An 18,820-nucleotide genomic window follows, 5' to 3' on the forward strand; every position below is an offset into this window, starting at 1 on the left:
ATAAAAGTATATATATATGTTTTTCCATTAAAAACGTGACACATTTCCAAAATTAAAAATAAATCTGAAAATACAATATGTATTTTATGAATAATACAAATAATTATGGTATTTTGGGTCAATTTCTCATTGACAACAAACTAGTTGGAGCCACAAAGTTTTATTTCACCCTTTAGAAATAAAAGACAATGATTTGTATTCATGTTAATTTTACTTATATGATAAATATAAATTAAGTTGTTTTGTTGACATAAGCAAAACACAAATAGAAGGAGAAAATTGCATTTTTTTTCAAAATACGATATAGTTTTAACTGAGGTTTACATGACTTCCTTTCAAAGTAAAAGACATCCTGTTTTACACAGGATCGTCTCAATGTAGTAGTAGGTAGTGTGATGGCAACAGTGATTAAAAACAAAAACAGAAAACATTTATTTTAGCATTTGGGGTGCATCTCAACTAGAAATATGTAAATATAACTAACCAGACCTAATTAAATGATCCTTACTGTATTTTTTTAATATCCTCAAAATGTGTTCAAAATGAGAAAATTCGTCTTATAATCCGGTATTCCTCATATCCAGTTGTGCTTACTGAGCTTTCACTGATTAACACATTTGATTTGTATGCATTCCTGATACACCCCTGTACTTTATCCGGGCTGGAGACAGCCACAGGGAGACCCAGACTTGGTATGAGTGAATAGTTAAGTAGTAGGTTTTTTCCCATTGACTGTATATAGAGAACTGGACCTCAAAATCCCTTAGACTTCTACTGAGAAATAAAAAGCTGTTACTCAGTCATTCTATTTGTCAAACTAATTATTCCTGCACTGATACATTTTTATTAACATGTTCTTGAGAATATTTTTTTTAATTGCAAGTTATGCAAGCTATTAACTGACCAATCAGATACCTCATTAAAAGCATGTGGTGCCCACTGGCTCCCCATCTCAGACAGATTTTCCTGATTTGCTGTCAGTAGAAGGAGGGTGGACTTTGAACAAGCTTACTAATGTTTTCAGCAGTAACTGCCATAGAAACATTGATTCAGACAGACTTGGACCAATCAGCTGCATTTCCTTTGACTATGAAATTGTGAAAATTGAATAAATTCTCCTAATAGAAACACGACAAATTCGAAAAAATCTGTATTCATCAAAATGAGTTTTTGTGCTTGGAGGAGGTGGTATCGTAATGAACATATTTCGCACGATGGAAGCAGTTTTTTTTAATTAAATGAGTCACATGACCAACATCCGCGCACCATCACTCCACGCCATGAATAAGACGCTGACGTCTCCTTTGATAGATGACGATGAGTGCTAGTACCCAGGAAGAAATTTGAATGTATCTGTTATAAATCAACGTGTTGTTCACATCCATCTCCGTGTTTTTGAATGACTTATCGCGTGAGTTGGTTTCTGCTTATTCGCATAATTATAATTTAATGGAAACAGTGTAATTTCAAAATATTTTTTTCGACATTTCTAGAAGTTGATAAAGTTTTGCACATTTGTGAAAATGTTGTCTGGCTCCAACATGGCGACACAGAAAAATGACGACTGAATTTTAAAAATTTTGTTGGAGCCGCAGGTAAGGAATCTTCTATGGGTGATGTCACAGTTGTTCAGTCCAGTTCTCTATATACAGTCAATGTGTCCTGTCTAAGAACCCACACTGGATTCAACTAATTGTACACACAGCCATCCAGCTGTTAAAGTTTTTTATTTTACAGGTACTTTCTAAAACTATTTTGATTATTTTCTTCCAGAGAGGAGGGGTAAAGAGTCACAAGATATAAAAAAATAGTAAAATACCCTTAAAGATTTTTTTTTACTTAAGTCATCTTGTGTTTGTTTCCTCCTCTGGCTGCTTTGATTGTTGCCCCGAAGACCTTCACTCATTAATGCATTGCACTACAGGAATTAACCTGACCCCCACCAGTTTTCTCTCAGCTATATTTATCCCCACCCTCACCATAAAAGGCTGTGACTGCTGCTTGGACAGTGTGGCCAGTGCCAGCATTATTTTTGTTGGGTAGACCACAGCTCCGTACACACCTGTCTGTAGGTTTGCTGGGATATCAGGCTGTAAAAGCGGAACTGGACAGAATTTTGCTTTGAAGCTTGGAACTTGAGGGAATTTGTCCGGGGTAAGAGTGCAGAGGGATTGTGGGATTTGCAAGGTTCTGGATGTTGCATATAGCATGCTGAGAAAGTGCCTGACTGTATGTCTTGAATGTTTTGATGCTTGATTTGATCAAATGGTGACTGAGTAGCATCAGAGCAGTTTATTTTTCATTTCTTGGAGCAGCATCAGTAAGTGAAAGCATCTTATTGAATCAATGTGGTTACTCCCTGCATATAAAGTCCAATCTTGAATACTAACATGAAGGAAAAGCCAGAGGGAGGTGAAGGAGCAGCCTGAAACATGTCTGGGTCTATACCGTTCTACCAGAAGCACCATCGCCACTACGACCGTGGCTATCGCAGCACGGAGGCAGAGGCTAAAATGAGCCACTACAAATCCAGCAGCAGATATTCTGCTGGAAGCAGCATCTCCTCCACCAGGACCAGGGGGTAAGGACAAGGAGAATGGACCACTTCTTTGCCCCAGGACACCTTTCTAATACCTCTGCCGTCCGTCCCCCATCCCGGCTGATCAGGTTCACCTCCATTCCCCTTGTCGGATCCCTTCCCTGTCACAGCTTTGGGATCGTCTTTCCTTGACACCAAGTAACCATCTTTCCTCCCCTCCTGATTTCTTCTGACTTTGATCAGCCCTCATACAGGTTAACCGGAAACCTCCTTAAATCTCACCTCTAACCTGTGGTGCATGTTGCCTGAAAGACGCCATGTTTGTTTTTTTATGCACAAGTCTTCATATTTAAAGTTTTAATCACCAAGTAACTTTTTAGATTCTCATTTGAAGCTGTATGTCAATTTATTCCTTGTGGATTTCTTTCTGTATTTGTTGTGGAAACTGGTTGTTCACTTAACTAGAAATTGTGGATTAAAATGTGATTCTGAGGCACATTTTGATTGGAATCGGCTGGTAAAATTGTGATATTTTTTTAAAACAGAGACTTTTAAAAATCAAGTTTGATTTGACATGACAGTTCTTAGTGGTGTGTAGTTCAAACACAGAGAAATCTATAGACGTGTTGGGATGAAAACCTTCCAATTTGTTTAATTTCTTGGACATTTATGCGTGCATAATTGTCAGGGTGACTCTTTAGCCTAAGAATGTTGTTTTTATGAGAAAAGAACAATGACTGTGTAAGAGAACTGGGCTGAGCAAGTGTGATGTCACCCATATAAATAGCTTACTTCAGGATCCAAACAAACAAAGTCAATTCAGTCACTATTTTTTAACAAAATGGACGTTGTCATGTTGGAACCAGAAATCGTTAGTAAGCAGTGATTGGTCCAAGTCTGTCCGAGTCAATGTTTCTATGGCAACCACTCTCACCAATCAGGGGAGAGCTTGTTTGAAGTCCACACCCCGACTACTTGAAAGGAGGCTCAAAAAAGGTTGCATAATAACAAATGCTGACAATTATAATGAGTGAGAAAAAGCTGTTTATTTCTCTTTAGAAGTCTATGGGCTTTTGGCTTTGTGGAGCCAGTACTTCCTGTTTGGATCACCAGAGGGAGGGGTCACTCAGTCCAGTTCTCAAATGCAGTCAAAAGCATGTGCAAAATGTCTTTAATTTGATGAAAAATATGATTAGAATCAAACTGGAATAAATCATTTTGACATGAGCAGAATTATCTAAAATAACGGCTGTAGAAAAGGAAGAAGTGGCAAAGTTCTGATGTAAACAAACACGGCTGCGGTTGATATGGAGCGAGACAATCTTATGAGCGTTATTTCATTTTATACGGAGCTCCACCGTTCTGCTGCTCTTATTTGAGACATGGTTTCCATTCTCCAAAGCCTCCTCCGGAGCACACACCTTTTCGCTATTGATAAATGATAAATATGAATTAAATTGTTACTTTTTTGGCATAAATAAAAGGGAAAACAGCCTTTTTTTCAAACCATGGAATAGTTTTAAACTTTTGACAGAAGTTTATGACTTCCTTTCAAAATAAAAGACACCCTGTGTCACACAGGATCATCTCAATGCAGCAAATGTAGCAGTAAGTAGTGTTGTGATAAAAAAGGCAAAAATAGAGTTTATTTTAGCGTTTGTGGTTCATCTAAGCTAATTAAATGACCCTTACTGTAGTTTTTAACCATAAAGTGGACTTAAAATCCTTAAAATGTGTCCAAATATATAAAAGTTATTGGAGTAATAACCCACAATAAGAATAAATGTTTACATGCACCACAATTGGTTCAACAATCGGCACAACCCACCTACTTCAATTAGAAGGAAATTTGATCCAAATGTGTCTGATTGGGTCAAACTATGTTTATATAAAGCATTTTTATTCTGATCAGGCTTTTATTTTGAAACATATATCATGGGAAAGAGTCATCAGGATCATCAAACTGCCTCTTCTTACCATTTATTTGCTTCGTTTTATTTGGACTGTGTCTCATCAAAGTTCACCTCTTTGTCCAAGCAGGTCAACTGAATATAAACAGTCAAATTTAACTGGGCTGCATGACTGACCCAAATAGATACTGGAAAAATAAGGGCCTCTATGGCCTGCCTCTTCTCCATCATCACGTTTTGGTTATCTCAAACCGATAACGTCCACCCGGGAGTTGATCCGTTTAAAGTTGTCATTGAAACTTCTGTCTCTGTAGTGTTACTTTAAAGCTCAGAACTTGTGCACCCTCTCTGTTTAAATATGTTAATGTCCAAACTAAACCATTGCCATCCTCACCATTTAATCTAAAACTAATCAACCCCTGGTCGTGCCTCCATCCATCTTCATGCTGTGTTTGGCTGTTGGCCAGACTGATGGTGTATGTCTGTATGTCTCAGACTAAACGTGTCTTCACACTCTGGATTGGAGGAAATCAAATTAAGCCCGGTCCCCAAGAGATCAAAGCCATCTTATTTGGCTGTGGACAAAGAGAATCAAATCATCGGCTATGTAGTGCCGATCTTCAGAGGCAGGTAAAAAGAGTTGCAAGAATGTTCTGCAAGAAGGTGTTTCCCTTCTAACACTATTCTTTACTCTTTCAATGTATTCCTGCCTCAATCCGCTCCGCCGACGGCAATAGCCAAGAGTTTACGTCAGGAATGTCAGATACAGAGGAAACCAGAGTGAGAGAAACTGCTGGGTACATGGCACGCAGGAATTTGTTCACCAAAGGTCTGGAGATGGAGAGGTCAGAGGTGATCTCCAGGAAGGAGGCCATGCGTGAGTCGGCTGAGCGCATCTCTCTGAACAAAAGGGTCAGTGGCAGAGTTCTCACAAAGGGTGTCAATACATTAATTCAAAGATTTTATTTTGATTGTAGAATTGTGTTACCTCTTGTTCATGAAACCACTAAAAACAGGATCTCATGTGACGACCCAAATTTAGGATCACAAGGGAACATTTTAGTTCAAGAACCTGAACTTCCACAACAGCTTTAAAGACCCACTCCCATGAAAATTGTGTTTCTGGTGTTTTTAACACGTTCTTGTAGTATTTTTTTTCCATAATGGAGGACATATATAAAATAACTTAAGATTAAAACTGCATTTCTGAGTATTTCTTTATTTAAAAAAGCTTGAGTTTGTGTTGCAGCATGCCAAAGTCTCTCTTCTTCGCTCCAATTTTGTTGTATCTTCTTGGAGACAAATAGATCCATTAATGTCTTTGTTCTCCATCACGCTGCTGCTCGCTGTTCTTTTTGATACTCTAATGCTAGCTTGGGGTTGTGAGGAGCTGTAAGCTAATGGAAAAAAAGTGCAAAAAAAAAAAAAGATATTGGGATTTTAATGTAGGCTTACTTCTGTGCCAACAGTCCAGCCCACATCCCAGAGGCGAATTTCTGAAGAGCTACTCCTGATGTCCTAAAAACCCAGCCATCAAGGCCAAGTGAGCCCATATGGTTTAGAAAAAGCAGGCAGAAAAGAAGGGCCCCAATTGGGTTTGTCCTTGGGCAACGTACTGAACCCCAAATTGCCCCTAGTGGAAGGTTGGTGCCAGTGTTCGGCAGCCTAGCCACCACCAGTGTGCGCATGTGTGTGTGAATGGGGAATGGGTCAGGGACTCTAAACGGTTTGGGGTCTTCGAGGAAGGTAGAAAAGTGCTATACAAGTATAAACTATTTACCATTTATCCACGGTTTCTGTGGTGACCCCCCCTGTGTTTGTCCACATTAGCTGAAGTAGTCACTCAGTGGGTAGCAAATTCCGCTGCCAAGGGTCTGGTAAGGCAGGTGGGCGACACCGCCGAAGGGGCCGGCGGAGTTAGCATGGTTGTCGCCAGGCTGCCAATACCTGGGCAGCGGAGTCAATGTGGGAAAACACAGGTGGGGCCACCAAGGAAACGGCAGAAACCCTTTTGGGGGCCCAAATTTCTTGCCCGATTTTAAACCATGTGGGCCCTTACTGGCCTTGCTGGCTTGTGGTTAAGAGGAGCTGTAAACTAATGGGAGAGAGTGTAAACAAAGGAGTGCTGGTATTTTAACGTAGGCTAACTTCCACACCGACAGTCCTGCACACAACCCAGAGACAAGTTTCCAATGAGCTCCTCCCGATTTGCAGAAAATATGTTCTTAAAAATATCACAGCCCAGCTAGCAAGGCCAAGTGGGCCCCATATGGTTTAGAAAATGTGAGCCCCGAAAGAGTTTGTCCCCATTTTCTGTGGTGGATCCACCTGTATTTGCCCACATTGGCTCTGCTGCCCAGGTACAGGCAGCCTGGTGGTAACCCCGTTAGCTCTGCTGGCCCCTGGGTGGTGGCGCCCACTTGGTTTGCCAGAACCTGGGCAGTGGAGCTTGCTACCCACTGAGAGACCACTTAAGCTAATGGGGGCAAACCCAATTTGGGCCCAGATTTTCTGCCCACTTTTAAACCATATGGGGCCCACTTGGCCTTGCTGGCTGGGAAGCTTTTTGATTTGGACTAAAAACTGCAGAATCATAGTTAAAAGATCACTGGAAGCAATTTTACAATAGAAAAAATATAGTTAGAGTGGGACTTTAAGAGCCAAGCTAATATTTAAGCTAACTTGTTACACACTTTGGATATGCACAAATTCCCTTCCTATCCCTAACTGCTAAAAACTATAGGGCGGGACTATCTAGTGCCTTGGATTTTAAAAGCAATTCAGACACCATGCTCACTATTGTTTTTTTTAATTCCACCTAATATATGCAAGCATTTTATGATGACTATCTCTAAATCTACGTATTCTGATGATGAAAATGTTGATGTTTTATCAAAAAAATACATTTTCGCAAAAATGGTTCAAATGCAATGCATTATGGTTTATATTCCCCAATCTAGTGACCATGGATGCACTTTGTTTTTTTTTTCAAAGAATTCTGGGAAACTTCTACAACTAAAAAATGCCAAATGCACCTTAAAGTGCACTATATGGTGATGGAACTTGGACATAGCTATAGTCGCAGGGTCCCGGTTAAGTAGACTGTGGTAACCCAGGTCTTAAAGAAAATCAATTGTGTGCTTTATAATATTGTGGGTTTCTCAAGATTAGTATATACTTCAATATTTTGGGGGGGCATGACAAATCTAAAAAAGTAACCATCACAGCCTCACAAATACAGAAGTTCTGGTATTTTTACAGCAAGGGCAAGCTTTGTGCATCATAAAATACAGTAATGAGACATCTAAGGCTCATGATACAAACCAGCAATACGATCTTTACTTCATCTGTGAGCCTAAAAATGTATTTTATAAGTGCGAAACCTCAGCAAATTAATAGAAAACCGATTTTAATCTGTATACCTGGATTTACACCTTATTTATATTTGTGCTGCTACCATCGAAATTCAACTGACCACAGCAAACACTTGGGAATGTCAACCGCCTGTGGATAAATTACTTTTATTACCACTCTTGACCCAAGGGAGTTATTTATGCCTGTGGGTGATTATGTGAAGTAGCATCCCGTCATTTAGTGAACATTAAAGTAACCAAAGTTACACCCCCACTGCAATCATCTGTCTCCACTCTACCAGACGGCTCCTCTGGAGAGTGACAAATTCTTCAGGGGATCGTCTTTCTTAAGACACAAGGAAGTTGTGTCCCAGTGGTGTGGTCATAGTATGAGCTCTATTCTCCTTAGATAGTTGTGGGACTTTAATGAAATATCCCAAATTCACAGCGTCTTGCATGTGCATGAAAATATAGCTAAGATTATGCAAAATTTTGCCAATATTTGTCTTTGATGCAAGTGTGCATTGTGATTTGCTTTCTTGCAAAACTCATGGAGAATACTTTCATTTGCTTGAAAAGCAAAGACGAAACGAGCTTGAGATTCATCCTGTTCTATCTATAGATCCATGAGCACGAGGAACACTTCAAGCGCATGAACGAAGACAGCCTGATGCACCCCCCAGAGTTTGTGATCAAACCCCGCTCCCACACTGTGTGGGAGAAGCAGTGTGTGCGGCTGCACTGCACCGTCAGCGGCTGGCCGGACCCCAGGGTCATCTGGTAGGGCTTCGGTGAAAACATGATCTCAGACATTTCCATTCTGTCCTGTCAACACCAGCCTCAATGCTTTTATTATTATTATTATTTTACAGTTTTTAACTGTGTTTCTTTTTCTTTAAGGTACAAAAACAATGTGGCCATTGACCCCATTACTTCCCCTGGCAAATATAAACTTGAGAGCAGATACAACGTGCACTCACTGGAGATCAACAAGTTAGTATGCAAGCAACAAAACTCAAATTCTCATCCTAATATATTATTTTAGATACAAGGAAGATAATTATGGGACATAGATGTTGAATTTTTAACACCTTGGACTAATCTATCAATCCATTCATTTTCTCAACCCGCTTTTTGGGTTTTTCGGGTCAACTACTACTGAACGATGAAGGTGGGATTGTCCAACATAAAGATAAATTTTCACACATACCAGTGGGAAATTTAAGATTAATCAATTAACCAATGAAGCATGTTTTTGGACCGTGGGAGGAATCCGGAGTCAAGATTTTGGAAAACTACTCATTTCTCTCCACTGCATCCGGCTCATTCCTGACGCACGTCAAGTCGCTTGGTTAGGAAAATACATCCACTACGTTCTTAAAGCGACCTCTAAATTGAAACCTCCAAGCTAGCAAAGCTCACAAAAAACAAATGTATTTAGAAAGTTTCTTTTGGCTGAAAACAGAAACTGGAAGCTAAAAAGAAAAATGCTGGGGGACCATTGCTTTAATCCACCAACTCCACCTTGAATCAGTGTCAAAGTCATAATTTAAATCAGTCATTTCTGTACGCTTACAAATGTGACAGTTTAATTAAATTGAAAAGAACACAGAAAATGATTTGATTCCACAGGACACGCTGCTTACTAAATTAGTGGAAGCAATCTGCTTATCAGAAAGTTGGACGTTCATTTCTTGGCACAATGGACTGTATATGGAGAACTGGATTGAGCAACCCCAACCATTATTGCGTTCGAAATAGGAAGTCCCGAATAGCCCGTAAACTTCCATTGAGAAATAAACTGCTATTACTAAACCAGCTATTGCTAATAATACTTTTTTTCTCTTGATATTTTGTCTGTAGTGTAAGTTATTCAGTTATAAGCTGACCAATCAGATGCCTCAATGAAAGTGGGTAGCCTCACGTCAAATGTTTGAAGCGTTTAAATGATAGATTCTCCTGAGCCCACTGTCAGTGGAAGGGGTGTGGCCTTCCAACATGCTCATTACTGATTGCAGAAAGCGGTTACCATGGAAATGTAGACAAAGACCTGCGGCCCCAGTGGTTTAAGAAAATGGATATAAGTTCAGTACCAAAATCCCTGCATTGAGCAGCCATATTGTTTTTTTTTTCTACCCACTGATCAAGTCAGTGAAACGTCACAAGCCCAAACCTGAGTCCCTGATTGGTTGACGCGCCTTGATATAATTCAGGTTTTTGTAGTCTTGACATGCTGCGTCTGCCGGCCAAATCATGCCGCGCTACTCAAAATATACTGCTGCCACTGTTACGAAACAAAAATATATTGCAATATACTAGAAAAATATATATTGATATATTAACAATATATTGAGAAATATATCTCATTATGTCCGTCATTTATCCATATATTTTTGAATATATTGCAACACATGACTGGTCAAACTATATATATATATATATATATATATATATATATATATATATATATATATGTGTGTGTGTATAAAAGCATATTTCGGTATATAGAGGAATATATGACAATAAAATAAGAAAATGGTAGTAGTTGGAGTTAGTTGACATCTCACTTGCTCTCTCCAGTTCTCTTTATACAGTCAATGCTTGATACTCCCATTCTACTCTCAATGCATTCTTGTTTACCTTTTGTGGAAACATCGAAAATATTTTATGTACTGATTGAAGAAAATAAGGTCAAAATAAAGTTTATTGGACTTTCATTTTACATTGATAAGTGTTTAAATGCCCCGCCTTCGCCCTTCAGTAGCCGGGATAGGCTCCGGCACCCCCGCGACCCCGAAAGGGACAAAGCGGTCGAGAAAATGGAAGTGTTTAAATGTATGCCAAACTTTTTCTTAAGCTTCTGTTCATCCCAGAAGATAACTATTAAATCAGACTTAACATTTCAGAATATTAGTTGGCGACTTAAACGTAGTAATCACCTGTTTCATGTTTTTATTAACTGGAGCGATTTGGATCCATAGATGTTTGTAGTATGTCAATATGATTGTGCGTTCCTCTCTGACTAACAGTAAACAATCTAAACCTGTGTGTATATTAACAATCCAAAAGCTTGATATTTCTAGAGATCATTTTATAAGTTTATTTAGCAGATCACTGAAAAGAAACAACACTAAACATACTTTCAAGTACAGAGACCAACAGCTCCTGATGGAAATGACATCACTCATGGTGTCTATTTATTGCTCAAGTATTCCTGGCAGGGTTTTTGGAATGCATTACAGTTGAGGCCCTCGTAGTTAGTATTATGCACACAGCTGAGGGGGGTAAGGTTGGGAGGAAGGGCATCAAACATGTGAATCTTGAGTGCTAAAATGTCCATATCATGGTCACCGATCAGCTGATCTTGGCTTCTTGCAGATGTGATTTCGATGACACAGCCCAGTATCGTGTCTCTGCTATGAACTCTCAAGGAGAACAGTCCGCATTCGCCTCTGTTGTTGTCAAAAGTAAGTTTACCCACATGTCAAATCCACTATGAACTATTAGAGAACAGAAATAGTTTTTTCTTGTTAAAGGTTATTTGGTTAAATTATCCTCACTTGCTGATGGAAGGATGCACCTTTAACGCTAAAGTAGTGTAAAATAAGGCAGTACACCCTTTTTAGCTTATATAATAATAATTATTATTATTATAATAATTCCTTCTTGTTTAAAAAACAAGTCTAGAGCACCCAGGTGCAACCAAAATCATGAATTGATCTTCATTCAATCCACTTCCTGTACGGAGTGGAGCTCCATCCGCCATCTTATCTGCAGCTTCGTGCATCTCCAAAATGTGGGTCATTATAACTCAAATATGTGACACTGGAAACACTTATTGTTCTGAAAAAAACTGCAATACAAAAATATTCCTAAATACTTGAGACAAACTACAAAAAACAACACGGTCGCAGTAAAATGCGTACATATTCCACGACTTTGCACTCTGAAATACCGTGTATAATATACGCCAAACACACTTTTTGCGTGCATATGATACGCAATGGTAGAGAATGGGTTGTGCTGGCGTACAATATCCACGAGTTTTTAGGTTTCGTTTTGATCACGTGGTCAGAAATCCTCCGGCTCTTTTCTAAATGACGGCGTTCCAGGTTAAGGTTAGGATTACGGTTATGGTTAGGGTTAGAAAAGCAAATTGTTCGATTGTGGGGCTGTCTGTGATGCTCACGCCTCCACCAGGGGACGTGTCAAACGTGGAAAACATATTTAACACGTTTAGGACCGCGCGTATTATATGCACGCAAAAACCGGTTTTGGTGTATATTATGCACGGTATTTACAAAATCGTGGCATATGTACGCATTTTACTGAGACTGGGCTGACAAAAAACTAAACATTTGAGGTAAATCTAAATGGTATTTAGTAATATTGTTAGCATGCTAGCAAAGAGAAACATTTAGCTAACTGTAACTGGGTTTCTAACATCCAAAAATCCTAAATGATCTCCTACACAAGTCACATTTGTGAATTCACATTTTGAAAAAACTCTGAGAAACCTCTAAAGTTGCATTATTTCAATGACTAAGGCTAAACTAGATGTTTCGTCTAAACCTTTGTGAAGCTAAAATGCTAGAAGGAATCTCAAAATTCAATAAAGTGAACCTCATTTTCTACCTGCTGCTTCTGCAGCTTACATTAATTTAATAAACATGTATATGTATTTAACATTTGAAGTGTAGAGCTTTTAATTTTACACTGATCTATAAAACTTTGGTGTGTTTTCTGTCAGACGTGACAGTAATACTGTACATTCAGTCCATCCTGACTGTCATACAAGCCTGAGTGTGAGCTGCAAGTATTAATAGTAACTGCTGTTTTTCCTCCAAAGGGTTCAAAGGGGAAGTCGATGAAGCTCTGCCTCTACCCAGACGTAAGCCTGTCAATTTTATGATATTTTTAATAAAACTTTAACTTTTTTTTCCCCAATCTGCCGCTAAACCAAAGCCAGTTTTTCTCAGTCCTTCTAGAATGCCTATCCATGTTGTACATATTTCCCTACATTAACATATTTGCTCAATTGTATTGCAGACCTGACTCCAATGTAAGTGAGGGATGGGAAAAGGGTAAACCATACAGGACACGACTCCCTGGATTAATACATTTTAGCAAGGCAACATTGGCATTCAAGTTATTGTAAATTATTTTGTTAAAATTCATTACTTATCAACTCGTACAATTATCTTTGGATTTTATATCTGCTTGTCTGAGACGATCTAAAATATTTTGGTTTTTTTTAGAAATCCCATTTTATTATTCTCTTCTCAAAATTCCTTTAAATATTCCTATATATGGGAAGAGAAGGGTGGGGCGGGAAGAACAACGGGTGCTTTCGCACTAACACCTTTTTTGTTTCCTTGATGCTTCGGCGACAATGCAGGGACCGTTGCTGAAGGTAACAGGGTCACAAGCCGATGAACTTGAAAGCTTTCCTTGTGAATTCTTTCCTCTTGCATCCATGCATGTGTCCACTTTTTTTGGTCTTTGAAATGTCACAGCAAACATCCAACAGTGTGTTTGACTCACCAAACAGGTGATAAAGTACAAACTGTCCTGCAACTACTTTTGCATTTTCATCTATTTTTTTGCACAGGTTTTCTGCTGCAAAATTCTTCCAGATGCATTACTTTTATTGCCACTTATTGAATTCTAATCAGAACTTTTATTTATGTAAATTCAGAAATTACTAACATTAGATGAAGATTTTAATAGATATTTTGTTCCGGTTTTATTTTTCTGCTTTGTTCATGCATGACCACAAATTGATGTTTTTTGTATTCTTTTGTCAGGACTGAGGATATTTTTGACTGTTTTTTGATGTTTTTTATTGTTTTGATGATTCAAACGAGTGCACTTTATATTTTTTTAAAGTGCAATGCTTCATGGGTTGACTCTTTTCTCTCTTCTGAAGTGTTCTTTTGTAAACTAAGACATCAAAAGTTCTGATTTTGTTGCTTTGTGTTTAGATGGCCCAATTTCTGAGTACGGCATCACCTTTCAGACACACATTGTCGATAAGTTCGGAGTGTCGTTCGGAAGAGAGGGCGAGACTATGAGCCTGGGGTGTACAGTTATAATCTATCCTGCCTTGCACCGCTACCAGCCAGAGATCCAGTGGTACAGAGACGGTTGGTGGAATTTTACTCTTCCTACCTTTTAACTCTATATCAGGGGTGTCCAAAATCAGTCCTCGAGGGTTGATGTCCTACATGTTTTCCAACCAACCCACCATTGAAGCTCCTTAATGGCCAAATATACCTGATCCTGGTAATCGGTGGCAGTAGACCGCCCCTCGAGGAATAACTTTGGACACCCCTGCTCTATATCTTTGTAAGCTCTACAGAAACTTGTATGATCTACTCTTCAAAGATGTACTACTGACCCCATCTAAATGGACCCACGTGCACTGGAGTGGAGATCGGGCCACACTGACGCTCACACACCTCAACAAAGAGGATGAGGGGCTTTACACCCTGCGAGTCATCACCAAGTCCGGATACGAAACCTACTCGGCCTACGTCTTTGTCAGAGGTAGGAAAATATTTATTGATCGTCTCTTCGTTACAACTTTTTTCTGATTAACCCTCAATGTCGTAGTTTTTAGAACTAGGAGACATCCACATACAGTATAGGTCTGAACAAATTGGCTCGGCCTTGTTTTTGTCTTGTCAGATGAAGGTCACAGCAGCACTGGCACCAGATAATAACCCTGTTGTTTGAATGGCAGGGAGTGGGTTTTAAATAGGATATATCGAATGGAGACACCACTGGGCAGAGAGTGTCTGGCATCTGTCGAGATAGCACAGAAAAAAGCATTCCGTCAAGACTATCCTTGACCCTCGAGGCTTACCGAAGTCTTCTGTTGAGGCTAGAAAATAGACCCTGTTGTTTTCCCTCGGCGACATAGAGTCACTTAACAAAGGAGACGTCAGATGAAGTCTCCATAACCAAACGCCGCAGCCCTTTCTAGAGACGTGCTATTCTTAGAGGGCTCAGCGATGGAATGAGTCGGATGGAATGAGTCTGGCCGTGAGTGCAGAGCTGTCAATACCAGATGGAAATAAAAACAACAGCCTGTTGAATTTCTATCATTACTGCACATCCTGGAAAGCTTTGCAAGCCAGAAAGGATAATCCCCCTTTGTTTTTTAGCCAACAGTCACTTTAACAAGCACCGCTGTGTAAAATAAGCAGCCCTGGAATTTTTTGTCGGGTTTGCATTCCATCATTTTAAAGTTATCAGGAAAGTGCTCATTATACTGACAGTTTATCATTGAGATCATACAGGAGAATAGAGATCTTGTTTATTAGGCTGTGGTGAGACTTTTACTAAGAAGAACAGCAGACGCATTTACGAATTTCACCGGGATCAACATTTTACTTCTGCTGGGCCTTCTTATCAGGTCATCATTGTAAATGAGAAACTGATTATCCTTGTAAAATAAGTTAAATGAAAAAAAAAAAGAAAAAAAAAAACTTGCTCCCTGTTATAGCACCCCCTTGTGGCCCATCTGTCAAATAAAAGCTTAAGAAGGTTTTTTGTATCAAGGGTTCTGAATATCCTAACTGAGAAACAAATTAGGTAATTTCAGTGATTTTGTAACCCTTAGCACTATAACCAGACTACTTAGTTAAAAAGTTGTTGTAACTCTTGTGCTATCATAGACATGTTTACATTAAAAGTGGGGTCATCTGGACCCTACAAACTTCTTTTAAAGGAAGTTTTACCTTCACTGGTGTTCGTGGCAGACATAGAATCCTGTCCACCTTTGTCATGGGAGGGATCAAACATCAAAGTAAGGTGGGGGTCATCTGGACCCCATAAGATAGCACAAGGGTTAAAATCCTTTTCAGTCATTTTTCTCTTAACGACCCACTCAGATGAAAAGAGTAAAATAAAGTTAAGCTTAAAATGGCAGGTTTTTTATTCAAGTCATTGTAAATCAGGAGCAGATGATAAAACACAGTTCAAAAAAGATCTTATTTGTGGGTCTTTACAAATGAAGCCAAATTAGTTCCCCCATGGGCTTTTCCCAAAGTCTATCCTCAAAGATCTTCAAAGATTTAATCCCACAATTAAAACTGGCATACAGAAAATGATGAAAACATCCACAAATCCGTGCTAATATTAACGTTGAGGTCCTTACCATATGTGTTTAGATGCTGACGCTGAGGTGGAAGGTGCTCCTGGTGCTCCTCTGGATGTGCGCTGTCTGGATGCCAACAAGGATTACATCATTGTTTCCTGGAAGCAGCCAGCTATAGATGGAGGAAACCCCATTGTGGGCTACTTTGTGGACAGGTGAGTCAGTGTCTAATTTAGGGTGTATTCGGACTGGACACATTTGGTTTGCTTAAAGTGAACCAGTTTTCAGTTTGAATAGATACAAGAGGACCGTGGTCTCAGACCAGGAACCTCTCTCGGACCCACCTTCTCCTGTGGTGGTCTTGGTTCGTTTCCAATCGGACTGAGCTCCGGCTGAATAGGCTCCATACTCGGAGTGGAACAACTGAACCAAAATGGCCACAGTAGCCGTTCATTAAAGGATGTAAACTGAGTAGTGGCTTAAAAATGACACACAGAAACTAATTGTCACTTAGTTATCAGCGTACCTTCTTCGGCGTCTCCTCAGTAACCGCCTGGCAGCACGCCTCCACCATACCTAAGTAGCAAAAGTAAGTGTTGTTGAAGTTTAGAGATGTTCAAGCTTTGGTTCAAGACAGGAAAGTCTGCTTGATGGCTGTCTGAATACAGACCAAACTCAAGGTTCGGGACTTGATCTAGACAAAATTAAGTGAATTCAGTTTGAACCAAGGGATTTTTTCAGTCTGAATACACCCTCAAAAAACAATTGAAACACTGTTGGAATTAATGACAACATATAAAGAGTAAGTGTTGTAAAAGGCTTATTTTGACGTTTTTGCACAGGTGTGAGGTGGGAACCAATCACTGGGTTCAGTGCAATGACACTCCGGTCAAGTTCGCTCGTTTCCCCGTCACTGGTTTGGTGGAGGGGCGCTCTTACATCTTCCGTGTACGTGCTGTCAACAAGAGCGGCATGAGTCGCCCATCCAGAGTCTCTGAGCCGGTGGCGGCCATGGACCCAGCGGATCGCCTTCGTATGAGAGGTACAAGGACCAGGCCGTTTGACGTCACTGCATCCCTAGGATAATATTTCCCTTTCACACAGAGATTCATGGACATAAATGACCAAAGGCTCTTTCTCAATTTTGGTTCATTATCACTTTTGATTCTCCACAGGGACTTCCGCTCCCTGGACTGGGCAAATCATCGTCACAGAGGAGGAACCTTCAGGTACAAAACCAGTTTCATTTCTTTGTCGGTCAAAGTAAATTTGCTCTGACTTTTTGAGCCTAATGCTTTTTTTCAATTGGTCTCCAGAGAGTGTTGTTCCTGGCAGACCTCTGGATCTACAGGTCACCGAGGCGACCAAGAACTATGTTGTTTTGAGCTGGAAACCGCCTGGAGAGAAAGGCCTTGAAGGCGTCATGTACTATGTGGAAAAGGTGAACTTTGAACACATTTTCCCTTCATACAGACTATTTAGAAACACAAAATTACCCTTGAGCCAGTCCTGGCTTTCTCTCATTGCATCTTTACCCTTTCTTCTTTGTTTTACAGTGTGTCGTTGGCACAGACAGCTGGCAGAGGGTGAACACAGAGCTGCCCGTAAAATCCCCTCGCTTTGCTTTGTTTGATCTCGCAGAGGGAAAATCCTACCACTTCCGGGTCCGCTGCTGCAACGCTGCTGGTGTCGGCGAACCTTCTGAACCAACTGAAGCCACTACAGTTGGCGACAAGCTTGGTCAGAGGACATGGAATTCGGCAATTGTATAAACCGTTTTAGATATAGTACAGTCCGCTCAGTTTCGGCTTGGTTTTAACAAAACCTCAGTTTGGTGGAAGCAGTTCACCAAAAAGTTTACCTTCAAAATCAGAGGTGTCTCCAGGGCCAACATCCTGCTGTTTTTTCTTGTACTGCATTCACACTGGACACGATTTGTGCAGCAGGGCCATCTTTTATGTCAGTGTCACGATCTGAGGTCCTGCAGCACAATTTGGGCATCGGGCACGGTGTGTCAACCAATAAAGGACCAATAAGGGAGCTTTGGCCATGTGATGTTTTTCCAGGTACTCGATCAAAGAGTAGAAAAAAAAATTCAACAAGGCCACTCAATGCAAGGATTTTTGTCCTGAACGTTCATACACTTTTTTTTAACTCACTGGGGCTGTGGGGTTGCCTAAGACTATTTGGGCGAAGGCGTGATGCACCCTGGACAAGGCGCCAGCACAAAGCCTTGGAATGATCGTGCCTGGTATGCCCAATGGACAGCATAACGAGCTAATAAGCTCCGCTGCCTGGGGTCCGGCAGAGCTAGCGAGGTCCACTGACCAGGCTGTCCCAGCTCGCAATGCTGGCCTGCCGGTGGTTGGTCCTGGCAGACGGAGAGCGGTTGCGGGGCTATCATAGCGAGTGTGATTGCTCCAGCTCCGTGAGCTTGTGATATTTTTCTTATTTTTATGAAGACAATAAAAAAAGATCCTCCAGGCTTTTTTTATTTTTCCCCTCTTGGGTTAATCCTTAAACTGAGCCACAGACAGAAATAAGTAACTTTAAAAATGGACGTAACCCAGGTGGAGCTCCCATTAAAAGAGTGAAGTAAACCATAACAGGAAAGACTGAATGATCTGGTGAATCCAGACAGAGCGGCGTGCTTGTTGGCATCTCTGTAGAGCTCTCCTAAACATATAAACCTAAGTTACTCGCTCAACATCATCCATGTTTTCCATGATGTAGCAACAAAGGAAGTCCAGAAAAACTTTGACTTGGGTCAAAAGAGAGGATTTGATGTGTGAATTGTGACGTGTGAATGTACTACCAGAAATCTCTGAAGCTGATCACCTGGGTCAGATATTTATTTATTTATTTTTTACCAACGGGAAAATTGAAAGGGATTGTTTAGTTCGAGAACAAGCCC

The 18,820-nt window shown here is 40.2% G+C and overlaps 1 protein-coding gene across 4 annotated transcripts in view; it reads left to right on the forward strand.

Moving 5' to 3' along the window:
• Positions 1-2,014: 2,014 nt before the first annotated feature.
• The window catches only part of myom1b (myomesin 1b), a 34,958-nt gene continuing 18,152 nt past the window's right edge, over positions 2,015-18,820 (forward strand). Inside the window, exons 1-16 of one of the 4 annotated variants that reach the window (XM_024280639.2) lie at positions 2,015-2,154; positions 2,397-2,581; positions 4,945-5,079; positions 5,187-5,361; positions 8,425-8,582; positions 8,703-8,795; positions 11,181-11,269; positions 12,652-12,693; positions 13,201-13,215; positions 13,787-13,948; positions 14,190-14,351; positions 15,980-16,121; positions 16,749-16,948; positions 17,082-17,135; positions 17,223-17,347; positions 17,463-17,646. In XM_024280639.2, coding sequence (XP_024136407.1) covers positions 2,433-2,581; positions 4,945-5,079; positions 5,187-5,361; positions 8,425-8,582; positions 8,703-8,795; positions 11,181-11,269; positions 12,652-12,693; positions 13,201-13,215; positions 13,787-13,948; positions 14,190-14,351; positions 15,980-16,121; positions 16,749-16,948; positions 17,082-17,135; positions 17,223-17,347; positions 17,463-17,646 — 1,885 coding nt within the window. In that variant the 5' untranslated portion in view covers positions 2,015-2,154; positions 2,397-2,432. The remainder of the gene's footprint in view (positions 2,155-2,396; positions 2,582-4,944; positions 5,080-5,186; positions 5,362-8,424; positions 8,583-8,702; positions 8,796-11,180; positions 11,270-12,651; positions 12,694-13,200; positions 13,216-13,786; positions 13,949-14,189; positions 14,352-15,979; positions 16,122-16,748; positions 16,949-17,081; positions 17,136-17,222; positions 17,348-17,462; positions 17,647-18,820) is intronic. The other 3 variants (XM_024280640.2, XM_024280641.2, XM_024280642.2) reach the window with 3 other exon arrangements.

Source organism: Oryzias melastigma, linkage group LG20, assembly GCF_002922805.2.
Source record: "Oryzias melastigma strain HK-1 linkage group LG20, ASM292280v2, whole genome shotgun sequence".
Taxonomy (NCBI): Eukaryota; Metazoa; Chordata; class Actinopteri; order Beloniformes; family Adrianichthyidae; genus Oryzias; species Oryzias melastigma.